The sequence below is a fragment of the Cricetulus griseus genome, chromosome 3 (genome assembly GCF_003668045.3).
Source record: "Cricetulus griseus strain 17A/GY chromosome 3, alternate assembly CriGri-PICRH-1.0, whole genome shotgun sequence".
Classification (NCBI taxonomy): domain Eukaryota; kingdom Metazoa; phylum Chordata; class Mammalia; order Rodentia; family Cricetidae; genus Cricetulus; species Cricetulus griseus.
Genome location: NC_048596.1, coordinates 161,358,310 through 161,385,444, shown reverse-complemented (window position 1 = coordinate 161,385,444; position 27,135 = coordinate 161,358,310). Strand labels below are relative to the sequence as shown.

General features: G+C 37.7%; 1 protein-coding gene across 1 annotated transcript in view; it reads left to right on the top strand.

Moving 5' to 3' along the window:
• The first annotated feature begins 798 nt into the window (after positions 1–798).
• Neto2 (neuropilin and tolloid like 2) overlaps positions 799–27,135 on the top strand; it is a 41,762-nt gene continuing 15,425 nt past the window's right edge. The window contains exons 1-6 of the mRNA XM_035441671.1: positions 799–862; positions 1,778–1,834; positions 5,356–5,496; positions 6,136–6,384; positions 13,115–13,138; positions 13,243–13,370. Of these exons, the coding sequence (XP_035297562.1) occupies positions 799–862; positions 1,778–1,834; positions 5,356–5,496; positions 6,136–6,384; positions 13,115–13,138; positions 13,243–13,370 (663 nt within the window). The remainder of the gene's footprint in view (positions 863–1,777; positions 1,835–5,355; positions 5,497–6,135; positions 6,385–13,114; positions 13,139–13,242; positions 13,371–27,135) is intronic.

The window sequence follows — 27,135 nt, the reverse complement described above, 5'->3', positions numbered from 1 at the left end:
ACTACATGTGTACCTGGTGCCGTTGGAGGCCAGAAGAGGGTGTCAGAACCACTGGAACTGGAGTTACAGATCATTTTGAACCACCATGTGGGTGCTGGGAACTTAAGCCCAGGTTCCCTGCAAGGTTATGTGCTTTTAACCCCCGAGCCACCTCTCCAGCCCATTTGTTGATTCCTTACCCTGCCTACTGTCTTTGTGTCACTTGCTTATAAATTTGAAAACTGATTAATAACTGTACCTGGGATTTATGAAGGAAAGGAACACGAACAAAATTTTTGAGCAGTTGTGTGTCATCTGAATGATACACTGTGGAAGATTTCTCTGAGAGGATAACTGACATAAATGGATGTTTTACTTGGTGAATTTCTAATCCCTAATGTTTTGGGACAAGGAGTTTGCTTTGTTTTTTTTTTATTCATAAATCTAATTTTGTTGGGATTATTGTTTTTAAGTTCCAGGCTCTGTTCCTCTAACTTGGTTCCAGTATAAACATGGGAAGTGTTTTATTTTGTTTTGTTTTGAGATAGGATCTCACAGTGTAACCCCTGGCTGTCCTAGAACTCACTGAGACCCTCTGCCTTTGCCTCTTGTGTGCTGGGATTAAAGACATACCCCACCACACCTAAAATGGGAATTTAAAAGAAAAAAAGGATTGTTCATTTTGATATGGGATCTTTAATCAAACAAACAAAAGCCTACAGTGGTGGTGGTGGTTGTTGTTGTAATTGAAAGTCTAGTAACTACTTCAGGTCACACACCAAAAAGAGTATATTGTTTGTTGGGTCTCAAATTTTGAGGATGAGGAGTGAAATAACTATCGTGTCTGAATATGGCTTCCTGTTAGAACACAAATTGCAGCACAGTGATTCACAATAGCAGTTCCAGCTGACTTCTGGAAGTCAGGTGATCCAGTTGAGCTTTGGTATAACACTGCACAGCTAGCCAAGTGCATAAACACACTTCCGGTGGAGTAAATGGAGTAGTCAGGCTTAGCAAAAACCTGCACAATACATACATACATACATACATACATACATACATACATACATACATGGGCTTGTTTCATATAGAAAAGTTTTAAATGCCACATAATATTTATTAGTGTTTATATAAATAAGTAGAAAATCAGTTACAACTTTTCTTTAGTTGTTTGATAGTAAATCAGAATATAACACTTATGTACATTGTGATTATGTGTGCGTGAGTATGTGTTTGCATGTTCAAGCTTTTACACATTCCCACCATAGTACTCATGGGAGGTCAGATGACAACTTTCAGAAGTCATTCTTCCGCCATATAGATACCAAAAATCAAATTGAGGCTATCAGGCTCAGTGGCAAGCACCTTTACCCAATGAGCCAGCTCTCTCGCCAGTGCAAAGGCATAATATTTAGTATTTCAAAGACTCAGTAGTGAATGTTGGTAAGAAATGGTGATTTTTAAACTAAGTGAGGTGGCACATGTTTATAATCCTAGCACTTGGGAGATAAAGGAAGGCAGATTTTGAGTTGAAAGCCAGCTTAGCCTCCATAACAAAACCCATGTTTACAAAGTAATTTTAGAGCCGGGCAGTGGTGGCACATGCCTTTAATCTCAGTACTCAGGAGGCAGAGTCAGGCAGATCTCTCTGAGTTCAAGGCCAACCTGGACTACAAAGCTACACAGAGATACCCTATCTTGAAAAAACAAACAAAAAAGTAATTTTAGTCATTAATCTTTTAGTAAAATGTAATATAAATTAAACCTTTTTAACTGTTCTTTTCTGTTCTTTCTCTAGTGTTGCTAATAACAGTACTTGTAGTGGAAGGGATTGCTGTGGCCCAAAAGACCCAAGGTAATGTGTCTGCGGGTGCATGGTATGTTCAGACAGTTTGAAAGACTTCCAACTTTTAAATGCTATTTCATAATCCTTTGTCTTAGTTTGTTCTCCATTACTGTGATAAATACCATGACCAAAAACAACTTGGGAGAGGAAAGGATTTATTTTGCTTAGTTTCACACCACAGTCCATTATCAAGGGAAGTCAGAGCAGGAACCAGGTCAGGATCCTGGAGGCAAAAACTGAAGCCAAGACTATGGAGGAGTGCTGTTTACTGGCTTGCTCCCCAAGGCCTGCTCAGCCTGCTTTCTTACATCACTCAGGACCAACTGCCCAGGGTGGCCCTGCCCACAGTGGGCTGCACCATCCCACATCAGTCATTAGTCAAGACAAATGCTCCACAGACTTGCTGACAGACCAGTCTCCAGAGGCATTTGTTTTCATCTGAGCTGCCCTCTTAGATGACACTAGCTTAGTTGACAAAAAAAAAATATTAATCAACACATTCCTCTTGAGTGTTGCAATGACCTAAAGCTTTCTGTCAACCTATGGACCTCAATTTAACCAATATAAGCTGCTAAATTGTCTACTCAAAGTTTGCCCTGATAAGCTTTTTAAAAGCCAGCATCACTAATGCTTTTAATACACTGTTAATTATATCCAAAATTTCAATGAAATTTACAGTTTTTTCACCAGGAAAAATAAAAAGTGCCTTTTCTAGTTTGAACAAGCAAAATCTTCCAGTGAAATGTTCAAAGAAAGCCCTTTGGTCCTGTTGTCTGACTTTAAAGAAGATTAGCTAGTGTGATTTTTTTAAGCAAATTTTCATGTCAGAATTTAGTGCATTTTCTGTACAACTTTGTTTTTTTTATTTTCATCAAAGTTATATGTTCACATGATAAAAATAATCAAAGTATACTAAATAATTGGGAGAATTATTTTTCATTCTGTTCTTCCTCTTCCCTGCTTTATGAAAACCACTACTCTTTTAAACTTTGTCTTTATTTTGTGTGGGGAAAGATAGACACACATATGCTACAGTGTATATCTGTAGGGCAGAACAACTTGGGAAATGGGTTCTCTCCCTTTGATATGGAGAATGAAGACATGCCATTACCTTGCAAAGCATGAGCTTTTAATCCTCCAGACCAAGGGTTCTCAATCTGTGGATTGCAACCCCTTTGCCAAACCTCTGTCTCAAAAAAAATTTTCACTATGATTCATAACTGTAACAGAATTGCAGTTATGAAGTAGCAATGAAAATAATTTTATGGCTGGTGGTAGTTGAGCACTCCTCTTTAATCCCAGCACTCAGGAGGCAGAGGCAGATAGATCTCTGAGTTTGAGGCCAGCCTGGCCTACAGAGTGAGTTCCAGGACATCCAGGGCTACACAGAAAAGACCCTATCTCAGAAATAATAATAATTTTATGGTTGGGAATCATCACAACATGAGGAACTGTAGTAAAGGATTGAAGCATTAGAAATATTGCTCTAAATCATCTTACCCTAAAATGGTAAGATTACCCTCTTCTTTTTTCATCTTTAGATGCTTTAATTAGCAAGCTTTAAATAGCTGCTGTTTTTTGGTCATTTCAGTTTTCAACAACATCTCACCATGAAACATGAGAGTTTAGTTCCTTTATATAACTACTGTTCACCCCTTTACACATTATAACATAAGCATTCTCTCTCTTTCCTACTGGACCATCCTTGTCGATAGAATTGCATCGTAATTCTGGTCAAATCAGCATTCAGAACCAATAGTGCAAGCCTTTAACCCCAGCCACTTGTGAGGGTGAGGCAGGAGGATCACAAATTCAAACTGGCCTGCTCATCAAAACCCATCTCATCAAAAATATATAAATAAAAGTAAAAATCAGCACTCAGGATTTAAACCACTCATCAAAGTTTTTCAATATGAATTTTGCCTTTAGGTTCAGGAATATTTTGTTTTTGCTCAATTTTTAAAATTGCCTCCGTAGAAAGGGAAAGGGAGTGGATGGTGGGGAGGTTGAGGGGAGGGACTGGGAAGAGAGGAAGAGGGAAGGGAAAACTGGACTGAAAGAAATTGATTAATATTTAAAAAATTCCTTCATTTTCTCTATTCTGTCTTTTTGGGAATTCCTATTTACTTACAGCCTTCTTGGTTTTTTTTTTTTAAGTTAACACACAAAGTGATAGGTTTATTATGAAAGTCAATATAATGAATTAAATATAAATTTAATTTCTGTATATTTTCACACATATTTTTGCTCCAGTGTGGGTGACTTCCTCAATTTTTATTCTATAAACTTAGAATTATAAAACTTTTTATGGAGGGTGGGTGGGGTGGGGGAGGAGGGATGGAGGTGAGAGGAGGGAGAGGGTGAAGGGATTGACATGTAAAACATGCTTGTTCCTAATTTGAACTAATAAAATTTAAAAAAGAAAATAGAAAAGAAAAGAAAGGCAAGACATCACTTGGGAAAAAAAAACTTTTTATGGAAAGAGCCAATAAATATTTAAGCCTCTGTGAGCCTGTCTCTGAAGCAGTGACCCAGTTCTTTTGTTGTGTGAAAGCAACCAAAACGAGCAATTGAGGGCACTGATATGGTCCAGTAAAACTTAACACACACCTACAGGCATTGGACCTCTGCTCTAAATTTTCTCACTCATTGATTTTCTCTGTTTGGTGGAGCTTGCTTTTATTTTTTTTTTAAGAAAGTGTTTCTTTTCGTTTTATGAATATATTTGCTTTTCTTTTTCTGGGGAAAGTGCCTAAAATCCTGTTGTTACTCGTTGGTTGGTAACTTGGGTTTATTGTTTGTTTTCATTTCCTTGCATAGGCTTTATTTACTCAGGGTTGCTTTATTCCATGGTTCCAACCCGTTTTTCATACTAGAAGCTTTCTTCAAATTCCTGGTTGTCCTTGCATATGTACAGGGACACTAAAAAGCTGATTATGAGTTGTCTGTAGGTATGGGTAGGATGTTTTTACTATGATTCTCATCTTGGATTTGAACTGACATTTGGGACTCTCTGATCTGTATGATTAATCCTTTCTTAGATAGAGATTGGATTCCCAAAATATAGACCTCTGTTTCCTGTCAGAGTCTCTTACTTCAAGAGAACGAAGTGGGAGAAACCTGGGACTATCATTGAGTTCATTAACATTATAGCCTCTCAATTTTCAAGTGGATATTTTCACCCTTAGCTGCACCTGGTTGTCCCTAGTCCTGCTTTACCTTCACACAGAAGTGTGCCACTGCACATGGGTGTGGAGTTCAGAGGACAGCTTTCGGGTTCTCTCCTTTCACTGCATGTCTTCTGAGAATCAAACTCAGGTTGTCAGACTTGGTGGCAGGTGCCTTTGTAGCAAACATACCCTGTACTATCAAGATTTTTTTCTTGCACTTCTGCTGTACTTGGTTTTACTAAATTTGGCGGTGGTTCTTATAAAGTTATATATGCGACAGAGTGGGCCATTGTTTAGAGTGTGGGGGAAAAGGAATTCTTATTATGTTTTACTGAAATGATATTTAAAATTCTGTTCAAGATGGACAAAATATTGGGATCAAGCACATTCCTGCAACCCAGTGTGGCATTTGGGTCCGAACCAGCAATGGAGGTCATTTTGCTTCACCCAACTATCCTGACTCATATCCGCCAAACAAGGAGTGTATCTATATTTTGGAAGGTATTTGACAAATCTCTATCTTTTTTTGGATAAACTTTTACTTCACTATAAAACTGAGAGCATTAGCTAAATACCCTGTTTAAAACAGTTTGAACAAAATTTAAATGTGTTTGAATTAAATTATAATAAAGATAAATATTGTAAATATTTAATACATTAACAAAATGATACCTAATTTTAATGGGAATTTGTAATTGTTTAAAATATAGTTCAACTAAGTGTGCCACTGTTTGGGAAACTTCCCTGATAGATAAGGAATGTAAGTTCACTGGCATGCCTTGCTAGGCTTTCAGTTCATATTGAGTTCCTTTGTTTACATATGTATCACATATGATACACAGCATATGGCACATTGTTTTTTTATGGATTAAGCAAGAATTAACCTTTCACCTCTTCTAATTTTAGTCAACCAAGTATATTTAACTAAATTAAAAATTACATATACCTGGGGAAATGTTACTCTAATTCTATGACATAGCATGATTATTCCTGTGAAAGAGCTTTTCTTATGGCTTTACATAGGTAGTTCTCAGTAAGCTTCTCAGATGTGAAGCACTGAAGTAATTGATTTGCTTGTCCCATCTGTGTCCGACATGTATGCCTTGTTCATGCTGCTGTTTGCTTACTCTTACCTTATAGCCGCTCCTCGTCAACGGATAGAGCTGACCTTTGACGAACGCTATTATATAGAGCCATCATTTGAATGTCGCTTTGATCACTTGGAAGTTCGAGATGGGCCATTTGGTTTCTCCCCTCTTATAGATCGTTACTGTGGCATGAAAAGCCCTGCATTAATTAGGTCAACAGGAAGATTCATGTGGATTAAATTTAGTTCTGATGAAGAACTTGAAGGACTAGGATTTCGAGCAAAATACTCATTCATTCCAGGTAACAAATTAAGTGCCCTTAAAAAATCAGTTACTTTTCAGTATTTGAGTATATCATTCGTTTTTGAATCTTGAGTTTAGAAAGGAATAATTTGATCAAGGTAATCAGATTAAGACTGAAGAAATTGTCAAAGTCAAAAGAAAGTCAGTCTAGGAACATGTGGAAAACTGTTTAAAATAGGGAGCAGTAGACCACATCCCAGTCTATTTCTGTGGGAGACCAGACAAAGTTGCATTTTCTTCTTAAATGTCTTTTAGGGCATACATTTAAGACCAACATCAAAATAAATATATTTTTTAAATAATTCAATCCATTGTCTTTTCACAAGTTCCACAATGGCAGATTTTTAAATTGAATTTATTAACCATTCGCCAATATTTTAGAAACTACTTAACAATTGAATTAACACTGCACCTGCATTTAAAAGGGCTAGATCTGGGTTTGAGTCTTTTCTCTACCACCTAGTAGCTATAACATTTAAGCACAAAGTTGTGCCTGACACTTAGCAATAGTAAAGTAGTAATACCTTCTGTATTCATCTCCTGGATCTGACATAACTAATTAATACAGTTCTGGTAACTTAAAGAGAGGAATATATAAGTTGTTGTAGTTCTGGAAGCTGAAATTCCAAAATCCAGTAAAGTCTCACTCCCTCTAGGAACTGAATCTTGTTCTGTTGGGGGTGTGAGTGGGAGGTTAAGACAGTCTCTCTATGTAGCTATAAGCTGTCCTCAAACTCTCTATGTAGGCCATGCTAGTCTTGAACTCTGCCTGCTTCTGCTGAGACTAAAGGTGTGCACCACCACACCCAACTAGATCTGTTCTTTATCTCTTGCAGTGTCTGGAAGACTATCCAGCATTTCTGTATTTGTGACCATTGTGCTCTAACTTCTGACTACAGCTTCTCTTAAAATTCTTTTTCATTTTTATTTGTGTAATACATGGTTTTGTTTGTTTGTTTTGGCGTGTGTCTGTCTCTGTCTGCATGTACTTATGCACAGGATGCCCACAGAGGCCAGAAAAGGGCACCAGGTCCCCCAAAGCTAGTTACAGGTGCCCTGTGGGTTTTGGGAACAGAACTCCAGTTTTCCCTAAAAAGAGCAGCAAGTGCTGTTAATCACCGATCCATTTCTTCATACTCAGTCTTAAAATTCTTGTTGATGTACTTTGTGTTGTAATATAATATTCACTTTTTATAAACATATACAGTAAAACTCACAGGGATTTGGATGTGGGTATGTATATCTGAGCACTACTGCACTGTCAGCCGTGCCTTGTAGATAAGAACACTGATCAAATGCTGTGAGAACTCTAAAGCTCTATCCAATGAAAAGGATGTGTATAATGTGGAAACTCAGAAATCAGTATGTTATTGTGCCCAAGGAATTTACAAATATAACAGAATGAAAAAAACAACCTGGTGTAGCAAGTGTATAATTTTTGTTTTGTTTTTATAGAAGAAATTTTTAACTGAAAAATACACAAAATGAAACTAATTATAATTCTGTCACTTTATGTTTAAAATCATTGCTGACAATTTGGTAATTACCTCTTAAAATGGATTTCTTTATTCAGTTTGCTGGTCACGCTATTTATACAGCTCTATTATCAGCTTTTTTATCCCTTAAAAATCAAACCACTTTCTATCTGAATCAATAAACATTATGGAAGCTTTTTGTATCGGTATCATCTAATACTGAAAGGACAATATTTTCAAACAGTAAAATTTGTCTAATAGACTTTAATAACAGTTTATAATCACAGCAAAATGAGCAGGAAGTACTTACCAGATACACCTCTCCACTCCCCTGTATCCACATCTTACCACAAGAGTGGTGTATTTGGTACAATCAGTAAACCACCATGGGCACATGCAGTATGTTGATTCTTCAGGTCAACTTCTTTCAACATTGTATGAATATGACTTGATAGGTGATGGATGAGTGTGTGTGTGCTACATTTATTGTGTATATTTGTATTTTTGTCACAGATGGGTAGAGGTTAGTAGACAACTTGTAAGAATCAGTTCTCTCTACCATGAGGGCTCCAAAGTGAATTGTGATAAATGCGAATGAAAATTACTTAGAAACAAAAGGCAAATGTTGTATCAGTCCAGTTACATGTTACCTAAAGTTGTTTTCCACTCTGGTTGGTGGCATGAACTTGGAAAAGAGGACTAAAAATGAAGTGGACTAAAGGATTATGCAATAGCCAACTTTATTCAGAACATCAGACAATTTATACTCTGAGAGTTAAGAAGAATCACATGAGTAAGGTACTCAATTACAGGGACAACACACGGCAAAAAGCATGCTTTTTCATAGAGACATATGAATAACACAGCTGAAGTAAACTTACTCCTCTCCCATATTCCTGGGAGGAGCATGAAAACACATTCCAAGAACAGTTCTGTTTTTGTCTTTGTTTCTTGGAGTTTCTCATAAGCACTCAGAATTCTCACACAGCTCCAAGTAGACAAATTCCCCTGTCTCGGGAAAAAAAAAAAAAAAAAAAGGAAAGAAAGAAAGAAAAAAGAAAAGAAAGTATGAGTTCGGACTTCTCTTTTTTGATGATGAAAACTAGTCCTGAAGATAAAAAGTGGTGACTGTTGAGCAACTGTGTCAGTGGACTTTAGTTTTAACCCTGAACTGTGCACCAAAACAATGGCTAGCATAGCTAAGTGGTGTCACACACTTGTGATCCCAGCTGCTATGAAATTTGAGAGAGGAACATGGCACACTTAAGGACAGCCTGGGCTGTATGCAAGACTCTGCCTCAAAAATCATAGTTAATGTGGTATGCTTTAATTGTAATTTATTACAACTAAAATGTGGCAACTTGTTTTTCTCAAAATGGTGAGGGTAAAGAGGAAGACAGACTAGATGATATACATTTTCTGCAGTGAAGTTGTTCACAGAAGTTTGAGAACCAGTCATTTGTAACAGAATAAGTGATATGTTTAAATAGGTCAGGTGTTAAATTTTATAGCCTAAATTAACTGAAGTAATCAATTTAGTGTCATAAAATTCTATTACAAATATCTTACATATGAGTCACATCTTTACAAGTTTAGAGTTCTTGAAACAAAAAAATAGACAACAAAACATGTTTTTCAGGGTTTGGAAAGATGTTCCTGTGGTTAAACTATGCACATGAAGGCCTACACTCCCATGTTAAACCATGTAAAAATGAAAAACTGTGAGTGGTGGCACATACCTGTAACCCCAGAGACCAAGTGGATCCTAAAGGTTCAGCCAAAACCTTCACAGACTATAGGTTCTGTGAGAGGTTCTGTAAGTTCAATGAGAGATCCTAATTTCTAATTAAAACAAAACAAAAAGTGGAGCATGATAGAGGAAGATACCCAAGTAGACCTCTGGCCTCTACATACACACACAGTTTTGTTGTTGTTGTTTCATAAATTTTACTTAAATTAGAAATAATCTTATTTTACATATCAGTCCCAGTTCCTGTCCCTCCCATCCACCCATGCCCCCCACCAATCCACCCATCCCATCCACAATTTTTAGTATTCTTTTTTTTAAACTATTTTTTAAATAACCAAATTTAGGGCTGGAAAGATGGCTTAGCTAGTAGAAACATTTGCATATAGACCAGGCAACCTGAATTTAATCCCCAGACTTCCACAAGGTGGCAGGAGAGAACTGACTTCTTCAAGTTGTCCTCTGACCTCCACATACACACGTAATTAATTAACTTAAATCAGCCAACTTTATATGTAAAGACACACACTTTAAACAAAAGTAGTTTTGTTTTGTTCTTTTTACATATTGTGAGAAATTTTACACAGTTTTTGTTTTGCTTTAATTTAAATTAGAAACAAGCGTCTTTTACATGTCAATCTCAATTCCCTCTTCCTCTCCTCCTCCCTTGCCCCCCACAGATCCCCATATTCCAATCCCTTTCTGCTCCCCAGGGAGGGTGAGGCCTTCCATGAGGGATCTTCTTTCCCCCTCATTGACTCTGGGTTTGAATGTTTTTTGTTGTTGTTGTTTTCCAGACAGTGTTTCCCCGAGAAGGGCTTTTAAGGTAGCCTCTTGACTATTGCTTAGATTGTTAATTGGGGTCAATGTTATAGGTCTCTGGACATTTCCCTAGTGCCAGAATTCTCTTTATACCTATAATGACTCCCTCTACCATGGTATCTCTTTTCTTGCTTGCCTCTATTCTTTCCCTGTCTAGATCTCCCTGCTCCCTCATGTCCTCCTCTCCCCTCCTCTTCTCCCCTTCTCTTTCTTCTAACTCCCTCTTCCCTCCCCCCATGCTCCCCATTAGCTTAGGAGATCTTGTCTCTTTCCCCTTCTCCAGGGGACCATTTATGTCTCTCTTAGGGTCCTCATTGTTTCCTAGCTTCTCTGGCAGTGTGGATTGTAGGCTGCTACTTCTTTACTCTAGATCTAAAATCCATATATGAGTGAGTACATGCCATTTTTGTATTTTTGCAACTGGGTTACCTCAGAATTGTTTCTTCTAGTTCTATCCATTTGCCTATGAATTTCAAGATTCCATTGTTTTTTTCTGATGAGTAGCACTCCATTGTGTAAATGTACCATGTTTTCTCTATCCATTCCTCAGTTGAGGGGCATCTAGGTTGCTTCCAGTTTCTGGCTATTACAAATAGTGCTGCTATGAACATGGTTAAAAAGATGTCCTTGTTGTATGAATGTGCATATTTTGGGTATATGCGTAAGAGTGGAATTGCTGGATCTTGTGGTAGATTGATTCTCATTTTCCTGAGGAACTGCCATACTGATTTCCAAAGTGGCTGTACGAGTTGGCACTCCCACCAGCAGTGGAGGAGTGATCCCCTTTCTCCACATCCTCTCCAGCATAAACTGTCATTGGTGTTTTTGATTTTAGCCATTCTGACAGGTGTAAGATGGTATCTCAGAGTTGTTTTGATTTGCATTTCCCTGATGGCTAAGGATTTTGAATACTTACTTATGTGTTCTTCAGCCATTTTAGATACCTCTAATGAGAATTGTCTGTTTAGTTCTATATCCCACTTTTTAACTGGATTAGTTGATGTATTGGAGACTAGCTTCTTGAGTTCTTTGTATATTTTGGAAATCAGCCCTCTGTCAGATGTGGGGTGGGTGAATATCTTTTCCCATTCTGTGGGCTGCCATTTTCTAGGAATTTCTGGAATATTTCATCTTGTACCTTACAGGGCTTCTGGTACAACTTTCATTATATTAAATTTTATACTAATGGAAATATCATAAAGATTATATAACATCCTGTTTTATAGATAAGAAATTTTAGGAATTAAGTATTTTTCTATTCACTAGAAAATCCAGGACAAGAGTTTCCTAGATTATTTTTTCTATTGTGTCATATTTCTTCTTTACTGGAGGACAGGGATTCCCTAGTTTTATCTCTAAACTTAGAATATAAACTCATAAAATAAATAGGGAATATAGTTGCCTAAAATACAGCTGTACTTATTTTGATGTTCTTTTTTTTTTAATTCTTTAAAGCTCTCTCTTTTTTTTTTTTTTTTTTTTGGTTTTTCAAGACAGGGTTTTCTGTGGCTTTGGAGGCTGTCCTGGAACTAGCTCTTGTAGACCAGGCTGGTCTCGAACTCACAGAGATCCCCCTGCCTCTGCCTCCCAAGTGCTGGGATTAAAGGCGTGCGCCACCAACGCCAGGCTATTTTGATGTTCTTTAAAGGTGTATCTATAATAACACACTACATAGTGAGTTTAAGGCTAGCCTATATACACTACAGTAGCACAAGGTAGATCTCTTGTGAGTTCAAGGCCAGCCTGGTCTATATAGTGAGTTCCAGGATAGACAGAGCTATTTATGTCTATAAATAAATAAATAAATGTTTAAAAACAGAAGAAAAACACTTTTAATTAATTTTCCAGAAAGATCTAAAAGTTTTTCCCAATACAGTTTAGGATTTTAATTCTGTCTTTGTTTGTTTGTTTTGTTTTGTTTTTTGTTTTGCAAAAGAGCTGGTGTTCACTAGTAGACTCTTTAAACAAGGACAAATTTACTTTTAGTTTAAAAAGAACACTCGCTTTGAAATGTATTTGAAATTAAGCTAGTACTTTATTTCCAATATGTAATTTGGTAACTCTCTAAAGTATCTTCAATTAAAGACAGTATTTATAAGAATTGAGTGTCCTCTTACTTGGAGTAAACCATGTATGTAAATTAGGTTTTCAAGATTACATATACAGTTTTTTTTGTGGTTCCTCTTTTAACTTAGAAATAATTGTTGAGGCATCTGTATAATATTTTTAAAAGAACATTTGACTATGATTAAATATTAATTATTTATAAGTCAGTAACATCGAGTATATTTATATTGTTTTGCAAATATCACCACTACCCATTGAAGCAAACATTTTAGAAAACATTTACCATAGCTCAACACAAAGGAAATATATTCCTTTTAAGGCTAAATAGTGTCCCATTGTATTAAATATACCATATTTTATTTATCTGTCCATGTTAATCGACTAGCTACTACATTTGACAGTTAATATTTTTAGTAGCATAAAGCATACATGATGAAATCAAAAGTGTACAAATTTTCATTAAATGTCAACCCTATAAACATTCTCCCAAATTACTAGTGATACGAAGTATCTACCAATGACAGTGCCTCTTAGGTTGCTATGTATTGAAGCTTTAGACATCAGTTAGGTCTGAAAGAAGCTCAGAACAAATGACTTTCTTCTCTTTTCTGTTGCAGATCCAGACTTTACTTACCTTGGAGGTATTTTAAATCCCATCCCAGGTTTAGTATATTACCTCTTTCTTCCTATGACATTTTTTTATAAGTTTTATTTTTCTTTGAATATCTTTTCTTTTTTTTTCTAGATTGCCAGTTTGAGCTCTCAGGAGCTGATGGAATAATACGTTCTAGCCAGGTAGAACAAGAAGAAAAAACAAAGCCTGGGCAAGCAGTTGATTGCATATGGACAATTAAAGCTACCCCAAAAGCTAAGGTATTGTTTGTTATATATTGACTTACTTCAGAGAAGAATATAAGAAGACATGATTTCTATAATGTATTGTTTGATTCATGTAAATATTTGTAACTCTAAATTTTTTGTTTTATTTACTCCATGGGGCAACTGCTAAGGCCGTAGTGTTTTGTAGTTAAATAAACTGAGATAGAAATAATTAAAATATTATACATATATTAAGATTAAATTTAATTTTTAAGTATGTGTGTGCACAAAGGCACACACATGCCTCAGCACACCTGTGGAAGTCAGAGGACAACTTCATGGAGTTAGTTTTCTCCTTCCCCCTTTATGTGGGTTCTGGGAATTCAGTTTGGGTCATTGGGATTGCACAGCAAATTTTTTACCTTAATCTTGAAAGATTATGGTTTGTAAAAACCTATGGAGTCCTAACTGGTGAATGCAAACATTGATCAAACACTTGTTGGTTTTTTTCTTTGTTCGTTTGTTTTGTTTTATTTGTTTAAGTGCTTTATGGGCCTGGAAAGATGGCCTGGTGAATAAAGTGATTGCTGTGCAAGCATGAGGACCTGAGTTCAGTTCCTAGCACCCACATAAAATCAGGCCACCCTTGTAGTAGTTCACATCTGTAACTCCAGCACAAGGAGGGAAGGGAGACAGGTGGATTCTATAGCTTGCTGCTCAGCCATTCCAGCTGAAATGGGGAGCTCAAGGTTCAGTTAAAAAAAAAAAAAAAAAAAAAAAAAAAACCTGTCTCAAAAACTAATTAGCACCCACACGGCAGCTCACAACTGTCTATAACTCCAGTTCCAGGGCATCTGACATCCTCACATAGACATGCAGGTGAAACACCAATGCACATGAAATAAAAATAAATGAATTTTAAAAAGAACTAATTCACTGGTAGCAAGAGAGGAAGATGCTGGCTTACACGTGTATACACATGATACATGTATGTACATACTGTCTTCAGAAGAAAGCCCTTTTTCTGGTGAGGAACATTAGGGTGGAAGAATTTATTATATCTTAAAGTGTTGGTCATATCAGTTGAAATCCAAACATTGAATCCTACTTGTTGCTGGAGTTTCTTGTCCCACCAGGTCCTGTTGCCAAATAGCCCCAAAAAGGCACACAGACACTATATTAATTATAAAATGTTGGCCGATGGCTAGGGCTTCTTACTGACTAGCTCTCTCTTAATTATTAACACATTTCTATTAATCTAAGTATTTCCACATGGTCTTATCTTACTGGAGAAGGGTCCGGAACTGTTACTCCTTCCTTCGCTACATGGTGTCTCTTTTGTGCCTCTCTGCCTACCTTTCCCAGAATTCTCCTCGTCTCTTAGTCCCACCTATCTTCCTTCCTCTATTGACCAAACAGTTTTTATCCATCAACCAATAAGAGAAACATATATACAGAAGGACATCCCCCATCACTTACTCAGGTCTATGTTCTCACTGTGCTGCCCTCTATGATCATGTGAAACTATTATGGACAGTACTACAAACAGAATGCCTTTAAATAACTCTGAGATTGATTGTTGACTACTATCACATTTATTTTTAACTTATAGGAGTATCAACAGAGATAAAATTAGACTTAATTTCTGCATATGTAGAAAAGGGGAAGGAAAGAAAGAGAGACTGGGAGAACATGTCATGATTTGGGGACCAACCTGGGCTACATAAGTAAGATATGACCATCCCACCAAAAAAAATGAAAATGAGATTTATATTTATAGAAAATGATAGATAACATGAAATGTTTTAAAATAAGTCAAAAACACTTGGAAATATTGTACAAAACTTATTAGGAATCCCTCAAAAGGCAAATATAAGTTCAAAATAAAACCAGTAATTCTTATGAAAACAGACAACTATATTTTAGTTCAATAAAAAAAAATGATACAAAAGCCTCTGGTGATTTCAGTTACTCATTACCACTCAGGGGTCAGGGGTGGACATAAGGAGTTTGGTTTTAACAGTAACACTGAAGGGAGAAAAAAAGACTAGAGTTTGTGTAACCATTGTGAAGACACTTATACATCCAGACCCCTTAGAGGGAGATAACTAAAATGAAAGGGTAAGCAGGTGAGGTTCTTTTGTTTTTTTTTTTTTTCCTTTTGAGACAAGGTTTCTCTGTGTAGCAGCCCTGATTGTCCTGGAACTTGCTTTATAGACCAGGCTGGCCTCAAACTCACAGATATCCGCCTTCCTCTGCCTCCCAAGTGGAGGGACTAAAGGCGTATACCACCACGTCTAACATTATCCTGTGATTTCATCCCTAGAAAATTATCTTTGTGTTTAGGATATGAATTGATATTCCCTGGTGAGCCCAGGAAGTACAAATCACAAACATTAACAAGAGAGTCTAGTCCTGAGCTCACAACAACTTTAAGGCAATTAATTAATCCAAAATAGTCAAACATACTATGGAGCTTGCACTCCTAAAATACCACTGAAGGGCACCCCCCACCAATCCCACATTAGGTAAGCCCTCTTCATCATGAGTAGACAAGACAAAAAGAAAGTTTAGTCTCTTAGGTTTTAGATTACCAAGAACTATATCCTACAAAAAAGAACAGAAAGATGAGAAAATTGACCAGGTAAATTTTCTTAAAGGACTGCATATATAGAACATCAATAATAAAGGGAGTGGTTATTTTAAAAACTGAGGAAATGTAGTAATAGGAATGTGTAGCAGTTACCTTAAGACATTTTCAAGAATTGAAAGGCATAACACGGAGGCTGCTGAAAAGAAAAGATGTTTAGATGATGTGTAGATTGAACCTACAGTCAGGAAAATATTTAAAACAACCCAAGAAAAGGAAGGTTGCCTCCAAAGGAATATTAACTCATTCATTTCTTACATGTATTTATTATGTATGTAAAGGGGATACATGCATGTCATGGCACACATGGGAAGGACAGAGGACAACATGCTAGAGTCAGTTCTCTCATTTCTCATCTTGGGTCCCAGGAGTCAAACTCAGGTGATCAGCCTTCCCAGTAGGTGTTTTTACCCACTGAGCCATCTTGCTGGCCTGATGCTATTTAAGTTGACCCTAGAAACCTTTCAGAGTAAAGTAGAAGCTCAAGGAGATAAGCGTTTTTGAAAGTAAGGAAAACAGCTGGTAGCCTACATTTCTATGTCTGAACTGATTCAGAAATAAAGGCAAAGCTAAGGGATTTCTGGCTAAAAATGATAAATGAACTAGGTGCAACATTTAAAATCCAAATAAACCATTTATAGGACAATCATGTAAAAATTTGAAGATAAGTAAGAAATGTGTCTGGGAGTTGGCTCAGTGAGTAAAATGCTTTCTGAGTAAACATTAGGAAACTGAGTTCAGTCATGTCTGTAACCCAAGCACCGGGATAGAAGGGGCGGGTTGGGGCGGGGGTGGGAGGGTGGGGGAGGCAATGATAGGCAGATCCCAGTAGACACTTACTCCAGCTGAAATGGTGAGCCCCAGATTTAGTGATAGACCCTGCCTCAAAGAATAAGATAGAAAGTAAGAGGAAGATACCCTCTAAACATCCACACACAAGTGAGCATACCTGCACACACATGAATATATGTGGCACACAAAATAAATAAATAGTAAGAAATGCCCATCAAATACCAAAAGAAATTGCCTATTAAAATAGGAATCCAGACTTACTAATTCATAAGAAAAACATAATTTAAAGTCTTACAGATTGTGGCTTCAAAGTATATAAAGCAAGAACTAAAAAATCAAAAATTCCATTTACAATAATTTTCACCTCAATAATTAATAGACCAAAGTTAAAAAAAAAGACTCTTAGGATTTAAATAACATGTGGTATCTTAATAACAATATCTAGATAGTAAGTATGTGTTCCTCCTAAGGATAGACTTACCAAAATTGATGCATGTATTAGATCAGCAGTTTGCAACCTGTAGGTTGCAACCCCTTTAGGGGTCAAATGACCCTTTCACAAGGATCACCTAAGACCATCAAAGAACACAGATTACACATTACAATTCATAACAGTAGCAAAATTATAATTATGAAGTAGCAATGAAAATAATTTTGTGGTTGGGAGTCACAACAACATGAGGAACTGTATTAAAGGGTCAAAGCATTAGGAAGGTTAGAGTAAGTGTGATAAACTAACCTACATCAAGGTCAAATGTTTGGAAATGGAAAACTATGCTAACTTAGTAGGTCATATAGCACAGAAGAAATCAGGATGGAAGTTTGAATACATATAGAACTCAGTAAGTAAAATACTCACCAAAAAACTATGGGATATATTTAAAACAATGCATTGAGAGTATTTATAACCATACTTGCTTCCTTTGGGGGAAAAAAAACTTGAATTTAATGGGCTGATATTCATCCTGAAAAGTAAAAATGACAAATTAAAAGAAAGTAAAAGATAATTTTTAAAGCAGAAATAGGTAAAACTTGATGTCCTGGTTAGCCATAATTGTCAACTTGATACAGCCTAGAATCATCTGAGAGGACAAGCATCAGTTGAGGAATTGTTGACATCAGACTAGTCTCTCGATATGTCTGTCAAAGAATGTCTTGATTTTTCAATTGAATTAGGAGGGCCCAGCCCACTGTGTGTGACAACTTTCCTCAGGAAAGTGGTACTAGACTGTATTTAAAAAAAAAAAAAAAAAAAAAAGATAGCCAAGTGATGTGGCTCAGGGCTTGATGGCACTCACTGCTATTTCAAAGGATCCAGGTTCAACTCCCAGCACCCACATGGCGCTCAGAACTAATTGTAACTCCAGTTCCAGCGCATCTGGCATGCTCCTCTGGGCTCCCTGAGCACCAAGCACTCATGTGGTACATAGATATTTGTAACATGAGTTCTAATAGGTCTTACTAATAAAAGCCCAGAGTCAAATATAGGGGAAAATGCTGAGAGATCAGAGACAAAGGAGCAAAACCACAACCACCTTACCTTACCTATTCAACTTCCTAGCCAAAAAGAAAGTGAACTCCTGTCTCCTCCTGCTTTACTACTTCCTCTCTCCACCCAGCCATATCACTTCCTGTCTGTCTGTACAGACCTCCAGACCGCTATGGTTAACTAGTGGCTAGCTCTGCCCTATGATCTTTAGGCAAGCTTTATTTTTTACAAACAAGATATCACCACATTTCCCCTTTTTTGTCTAAAAATAAAAAGGTTATAACTAATATAAGAAAAACTATACACAGTAAGTACAATAGATATATATGGTATATATAGGCAATAAATCCATCAACTAGTGTCTAGCCCATTAACAATTGACAATTCATAGAAAATAATCCATACCTATCCTATCTTGGAGAGTCTAAAAGGTTATTGTATCTAATTCACTTTTATTCTAACTTGCAAACCAAAACTATATTTTAATGTCTCTCAACCTTATATACTTAACATTTCTTTAGTGAATTTCTTTTCTGAGTCTGGTAAACAAGGAAAACTATCTAGTCTTTAACTCCATCAGAGACCTGAGAAGGAAATAATATTACCTGAGTAAGCAGGAAGTGCAAGCAAGTGACTTCCAAAAAACTGTGAGAAATGACAGAAACAGCTGCCTGCCTGCCTGCCTGCCTGCCTGCCTGCCTGCCTGCCTGCTGCCTGCCTGCCTGCCTGCCTGCCTGCCTGCCTGCCTGGACAGTCACCCAAGGTCCTTCTGCGATGTTGGGGCATCCATCTTTGGCCTACAGGCCTAGCATATCTGACAGACTTTTCTATGAAGCAGGATATTCTGAAGGGCTATCCTACCACGTCTTGGGAAAGTTTGGCAGTCCTTTCTTTTGGGTCCTGCTTGTCCAATTTGGACACCATACTGTCAGAAGTCGAGGCAAGGGTTTCTCTGTGGCTTTGGAGGCTGTCCTGGAACTCACTCTGTAGACCAGGCTGGTCTCAAACTCACAGAGATTCGCCTGCCTCTGCCTCCCGAGTGTTGGGATTAAAGGCATGCGCCACCACCGCCCAGCTATTTTCACATTTCTAACACAATGGCAAATGTTTAAAGTAATAGCTCTATGCTTATTAGTTTTAATCATTAGACAGTATAAATTGTATTGAACAATTACTAGGTGTCTATTAAAAATTAAAATAAGCCAGGCAGTGGTGGCACACTCTCTTTATTCCAGGACAGCTAAGACTACACCAAGAAACCCTGTCTCAAAAGAAAAGAAATAATAAAAATAAGCTGGGTGTGGTGGTATCACATGCTTGTAATATGAAAGAGACAGTGGCAAGATGATGAACAAGGCTCAGCAAATTAGAGCCACCTGGGACTACATAGTAAAAGCCTATCTTTTAAAAAATTCTCCAGAACAGACTCCAAAGCAATACAGAGAAACCCTGTCTCAAACCCCCCAAAAAAATTCAATAAAGATTAAGTGCAAGTAAAATTTCTTTTTAATTTTATGTGTATATGGGTTTGTCTACATGTATATAAGTGTACCACATGTACTTCTGGTGCCCTCAGAAGTCAGAAGAGGGCACCATATCCCCTAGAACTAGAGTTACAGACAATTGTGAGCCTCCATGTGGCTACTGGGAACCAAACCTGAGTCTTCTGGAAGAGCAGCCAGTGCCCTGAACTACTAAGCTATCTCTTTCCAGTCTCCTAAATAAAGACTTTTTTTAACTATTATAAGACAAATCAACCATAAAATATACCAGATAAACAGCAGATACAAAACTGGAGAGCCACTGGATTAAGATACTAAATCTAATGAACTCATAGAATTAAAGTATAAAAGAAAATGATTCTTTATATTAAAAGATCATTAGGAATTTGAGCACTGATCTATTTGATATTAGCAGTTTGCTTTGTAACATGAAAATAAAAGATCAAGAAACTTACATTGGGGTTCAAGCCTCAAGCTGAATATCAGAAAAGCAAAGCAGCTGGCCCTAGCTTCTTACCTCTACCTCAGGCTGAATGGCTGGTCCTGTCTCTATGAGCTCTCACTAAGCCTCAGACTGTAACCTCTCCTCAATGTGGCTGGAGAATGAATGTCTCTCTGGGGCCATCCTTCTGTCTTATATACTTCCTAATGTTGGGGTTAAAGTTGTGAGCTATAATTCTCTTTTAGACTGATTCATTCTTGTGTAGATCTGGGTAACCTCGAACTCACAGAGATCTGTCTACCTCTTAATCCTGAGTCCTAGGATTAAATGAGTGTGCCACCACCTCCTAGCTTCCGGCTGCTGGGATTAAAAGTGTGTGCCTGGCTTCTATAGCTTGGAGCTGACTTTGCTTTTCTGAATCATCAGTCAAGCTTTAATAAATCATAAATAATATATCACTACATTGTTTATTTGTTTGAATATAGCATGGGATAGGATTTGTATGTGTAATAATATGTGCATCTACATGTGGAGGCCAGAGGTCAGCCTCAGTTGTGGTTCCTTGGAAGCCATCCACTTTGCTTTTGAAGACAGGGTCTCTCACTGGCCTGGGGATCACCAATTAGGCTGGGTAAGTTGACTCCAGCAACTCTGGAGATCTGCTTAATCCACCTCCCCAATGCTGATGCTGAAAGCCCACCATTCCCAGTTTGCCACTGTGGTGGAAAGTAAAGCAGATATTTTAACTGAACCATCTCCCCACAGTTTTCCTCCAAAGTGGCATGTATAGAACCTACTTACAAATGAAATTAGTATCTGGCATTTGTCTGTAATAGAGACAGAAGTAATGAGAGACAAAACAGAATTAGCTGAACTGGTTGTTAGTGAAGTTGAAGGGATGGTTTTGTGGGTATATTATATATTTTGTCTGGTTTATGTGTTTAAAGCTTTCCGGTTGAGAGTTTTTAGATTATCACAAGAACATCATGGGAAAAGTTTTATTAATAGGTTGGTAAATAGTCTAAATTGTGATGTCTGGAGTATAGAATCTCCCCATTTCTTCTCTGTGCCTCTCTTTCTATCCTATATCTTTCTCCACACAACAGCTTAGGAGAGTAAACCTGAGGAAATTTTCTCATTTTTGCCGATGCAACTGCCAAATCAGCTAGAGAACACACACACACACACACACACACACACACACACACACACACACACACAAAGTTGAGGAGGACAACATTGCTCCTGGGCTGCATTGCAGAGTCACAAAATGGCAAATTATAGAATAAGCCACCATCTTAGTCTCTGAGTGGAGCATTACCTAGATACCTTTACATAGCACAGCAAAAGCTTTAAACCCACCCGGTGTTGGAACCACCAAAGCAATAGACAGAACAAAGAACAACAAAAATCAGTGATCTCCAGGATACTTCAGTCTTACATAATATTTAAAATGTCTAGGATTGACAAGTATGTTAGTTCATGCTATAATCCCAGCACAGAAAGATGACTATAAGCTCCAGGCCAGTCAGGGCCTCATAACAAGACCCTGTCTTAACATAGAAAAGATCTAGAATAAAATTTTTCTTTTAGTGAACTACAAACAACCTAAAAATGGGATTAATTACGAAATTAATGAGATCCATATATCAAATTTTTAGAACTTGAAATCATCAAAGTAACCAAACTGGGTGGGGGGTGTTGTGGGGGGATAGGACTCAGCAGAAAAACTGAAATTTAAAACTCAGGCTGAAGGAATGTCTGAAGTTTACAGACTTGCTGAATATAATGTCTATCAAAGTGAAAATGACAGAAAATCAGTAAAATCAAACATGAATTGATAAAAAAATATTGATGTAGGATGTCCTTCTGTATGTGTGAATATGTGTTGCTTTTATTGATTGATGAATAAAGCTGTTTCGGCCAGTGGATAGATAGAACATAGCTAACTGGGAAATCTGAACAAAGAGACAGAGGGAAGGAAGACAAAGTCAGAGAGATGCCATGTAGCCACTGGGGAGGCCAGATGCTTAGGCGTCACTGGTAAGCTACAACCACCTGGTGATTAGTAGAAATGGGTTAATTTATAAGAGAGAGCTAACCAGTAAGCTAGCAAGCAATCCATTGACCAAATTTATAAATATATATTAATTCTGAGTGGTTATCTTATAAGTGGCTGCAAGGACCCAGGGAGCAGAGAAAAACCGATCAAGTGGGACTAGACAAGACAGAGAAAGCCTGAATTACAAAGAAATAACTGAAAACAAGTTAATAGAGCTTCTGGCACCTGTGGGACAGTTTCAAAAGGTCTCACATTTGTATTATTTAATCTATAAAGAGAAAGCTTAGTGTAGAATAAATATTTCATGAAATATTTACTGTTACAATCCCAAGTTTGGTGAAATATATAAAATTTTCAGGCAAGTTGAGTGTGAGCTGGGCCTGGTGGCCCACACCTTTAATGCAGAACTCAGGAGGCAGAGGCAGGGGGATCTCTGTGAGTTTGAGGCCAGTTCTAGATCAGCTAAGGCTACACAGGGAAACCCTGTCTCAAAAAACTGGGAAAAAAAAGTTCAGTGACTGCCAAACAGCATAAACAAAACTAAAAGGCTCTATACACATCATACTCAAATTATTTTAAACCAGTGATTGAGCCCCTAGGGTCTATCAGAGGAAACTGTACTTTTTTGTGTAAGGGAACAGTTATTTTAATTAATTGTCAAATGTTTCTTCAGAAGTAATGGAATCCAAAGCTAGTAGATCAAAATCTTGTAAGTGCTGGAGAAAAATTGGGCTCAAAATATATTTTGATTGAAAATAAATTTTTATATATTCTGATTATGATTTTTACTCCTCCTAGATCCTCCCCACCTACCCAAATCCACAGCCTTTCTTTCTCACTCATTAGAATACAAACAGGCATCTAAAAATTAATAATAAAATACAATAAAATAAAAAATCAGTATAGGACAATGCAAACTACAAGAAGAGGTGCCAAAGAAAAACATAAGAAACATATTTGCACACACAGAAATCCCATAAAAACAACACTAGAAACCATAATATATATGCAAAAGATCTACAAAGAAAATAATGACCAGACAAAGCATTAGTAAACAAGGAACCTCCAAGAATGTTATTGAGTTCATTTTGTGTTGACCATTTACTTCTGGGCATGTGGCCTGCCCTTAAATGTGGTCTGCATACCCAGTTAGACTGGGGCAAGCTGACTTCATTGGTAAGGGATTATTAATTGGGTTCTGTAGGGAGACACCCTAGCCCCGCCCAATAGTCCTGGGACAAATACCAGGTGGACCCGGGACTTGCCCGTAAGGGCGTGGTGAAGGAAAGCCAAGGTGACATAAGGGAAGCTTCTTAAAGACTACACGTGGAGACCCTAGCCCCTTCTTTCTGGCCGTGCTTGCTGGGTTCCTGTGACCTCGCTCTGGCCTGCGTTTTGCCCTGGTGCTTTCTTGAATAAAGAGATTTTACCATCACAGATTACAGTTCATCTTTGAGCGCATGCTGCAAACCTTGATCTTCAGGGTTCAGTCTGGGATCTTGTATCCATTTTCTTTCAGCACTGGGACCCATCTGGCACAGGCCTATTCAGGCCCTGAATATGCCGCCACAGTCTATGTGATTCACAAGTGTATCAGTCCTGCTGCCTTTAGAAGGCTTTGTTTACTTGGTGTTCTTCATCTCCATTGGCTCTTAGAATCTCTCTGCCTTCTCTTCCAGTTTCCTTAAGCTCTGAAGAGAGGGTTTTAATGGAGACATCCCATTTAGGGCTGATTGTTTGGAGGTCTCTCACTCTCTGCCCTTTGTTACGTTATGGGTCTCTGGTTTTTGTTCCTATCTACTGCAGTAGCTTCTCTGGGAAGCATCTCTGAGGATAGCTGAGCAAGGCAGTGATCTATGAGTAGAGCTAGCTGAATGTCAGGAGTCATTTTAGTATTACATCCCTTTAGCAGAATAGTAGTAGTTGGATTTCCCCAGGATCCCTGGCCTATCTAGTCTTAGGTCATGGGCCACTCCAACAGTGCCAGGCATGGGTTCCATCTCATGGAGTGGGCCTTAAATCTAATCAGATATTTGCTACTTAACTCCCAAAAGCTTTGTGCCACTGTTGTGCCAGAAGATTTTGCAGGCAGGTCACTGTTGTAGATCAAAGGTTTGTAGTTGGATTGTTGTTTACCTTTTTCCTGATCTCATGCAAAGTATCTTCTAGTGAACACTAATCAGTAGGGGCGAAGGCTCTAGGTAGGCACCACCTTGACTTTTCCATGTTCAGTGAGTTAAGCGGGTATTATCTTCAGCAGTAGGGCCTTACCATCAGTTTGGAGAGAGCAATCAGTAACTTTGTCAATAGCCTGGTTGTTGGGGAGTATCTATGGAGTCTTTTTGACCAACAATTGAATTAGATATAACCCATTCCTGAAACTAGACATTTCATTTGGAGACAGCAAATATCAAGTTGGGGCTTTATCTCCCCGCTATTTGATTATTCCATTTAGATTTCTTTCATGTATGTTTATAGTTTAAGAAGTTTCTACTATATTGCATTTTTGTATAACCATTCAAATGGCCCTTAATTTTAGCTGTCCCTCCCCCATATCCCCTCTCTTAACCGTATCTTCCCTTTCCCTCCCCATTTGATCCTTCATTCTATCCCCCCCCCATTCATAACCATTCTAATTCCCCTTCCTGGGAATATACATCATTCCCCTCTCAAATATTTTTATTTTATTTTATGAAATAATTATTAAATTAAAATTTTAATTTAAATTAAGTAATATTAAAGTAAAAATCTATTATTTTGCTGATTTTTTTAGATGGTGTCACTATGTAGTTCAGGCTGATAGGGAACTCACAATCCTCTACCTTAGTTTCCTAAGTACTTGGGAATACTAAAACTCAGAATTTTATAACCTGAGAAACTCAGAAATGAAGGCAAACTGAAAACATACTACTGAAGACAAAGAGATTATTATCACTTCCTGTAGATCTGCTGTAAAATAAAAGAAGTGTCATTGAATCATAGAACTTCTTGAGTAAAGGACAACAAACAGTATCTAGCTAAAATAAACCTGTTTTACTCTATCAGTGTTAAAAAGAGAGAGAGAGCGAGACTATGGTAAACAGCTCTCTGCCCCCAAATCAGATGACTTAAAAGAAATGATCATAGAACTAGGTAAGCTAAGTCATCCTACACCTAAGCTAGACTTGAACTTATAGTGTAAAACCTTACAAAAATGTCCAAGACTTCCATGATTTTACTGGCAAGTTGTTCAGCATCTAAGAGATGTAATGACCATTCATAATCTTATCTGAGACATAGGGAAGGTACAATGTAAGCTCCTTTCAGAAGACATAGGAGATTATTTTTAAAATCCTGGAAAGAATGATGCCTGGATGGGATATGCAAGAGTAGAGTGACTGGCCAATAGAGTTCATGCCCTCTGGAGTAAGGGAGTAGCATACACATACATTTCCTTGTCAGTTCCATATATTCTCTAAAAGTTGTCTAAACAATTAACTTGAGGGTTTCATTGGTGTAGGGAGTTTTGAGACAAGGTTTCCTGTGGCTCAAGCTGACCTTGAATTCCTGAACCACCTGTATCCACTTACCAAACGCTGAAATTACAGGTGAACACCACCACACCTGGTTCTGTTTCAGTGTATTCACAATTGCATATATATGTATATATGTATATATTCATATTCATATGACTTGCCTTGAGCTAAATATCTTTGAAGAACATTTACTGTAGATTTATATATTTCTTTGTATTAAAAAGATAATGCAAACAGGCATATATGTTATCACACATATATAATCCCACTTACTTTGGAGGATGCTGAAGCAGGAACATGCCAACCACTCTGGGCAACTTTAACAATTCCTTTTCTCAAAGGAATGAATTAGTAAATGTGATGGCTCAGCAGATACAAGTCTTGCTACAAAGCCTCACAACCTCAGTAGATCCCTAGAGCCCATGTAGAGGTGGAAATAGCCAACTCCATGGATTTGTCCTCTCACATAAACATGCTGCAGCACATGTGTGCATACAATAATAATCAACAGTTATTGACTAGCATTGACTATCAATAACTGTTGACTAATATTCGATGTACAGAGAATGTAGCTCAATTGTAAAGCACTTGCCTGCCATATGCAAGACCCTGGATTAAGTAACCCTAGTACCACTTACACCCACAAAAAAGAGGCAATAAACACTTGAGACATCTTATTGGTTTTGCCAATATTTATTTAGTTCTTCTAAATCATAGGTGTTGGTTTGTTTTTATATCCCAAATATAGTTTCCCTTCCCTGCTCTCTCTTCATTCATTCCTCCTTTCTCTTCAGAAAAGGGCAGGCCTCCCATGGACATCAACCAGCCTTGGCATATCAAATTGCAGTGAGACTAGGCACCTCTTCATAAATAACAGCTGGACAAGGCAACCTGGTAGGAGCAAAAGGACCCCAAATCAGACAACAGTCAGTGATAGTTCCTGCTCCCATTGTTAGACATCCACAAGGAGAATAAGCTACACAGCTGTAATGTGTAGAGGGCCTAAGTCAGTCCCTTGGAGACTCCCTGTTTGTCTCAGTCTCTGTGAGCACCTATTAGCTCCGGTTAGGTTTTTCTTGTGGTGTCCTTGACTCCTCTGGTTCCTACAATCCTTCCTCCCCTTCTTCTGCAGGATTCCCTGAGCTCTGCCTAATGTTTGACTAGGTATCTCTATATGTCTTTCCACCAGTTGCTGGGTGAGACCTCTATAATGACAACTGGGCAAGGCACCAATCTATAAGTATAACAGAATATTGTTAGGAATCATTTTGTTGATTTTTTTCCCAGTCATGTTTGGTTCTATCCTAGGTCTCGGTGCCATCCAGACTCTGAGTCCTGGCCCTCCAGGCAGTGTCAGGGGTGAGCTC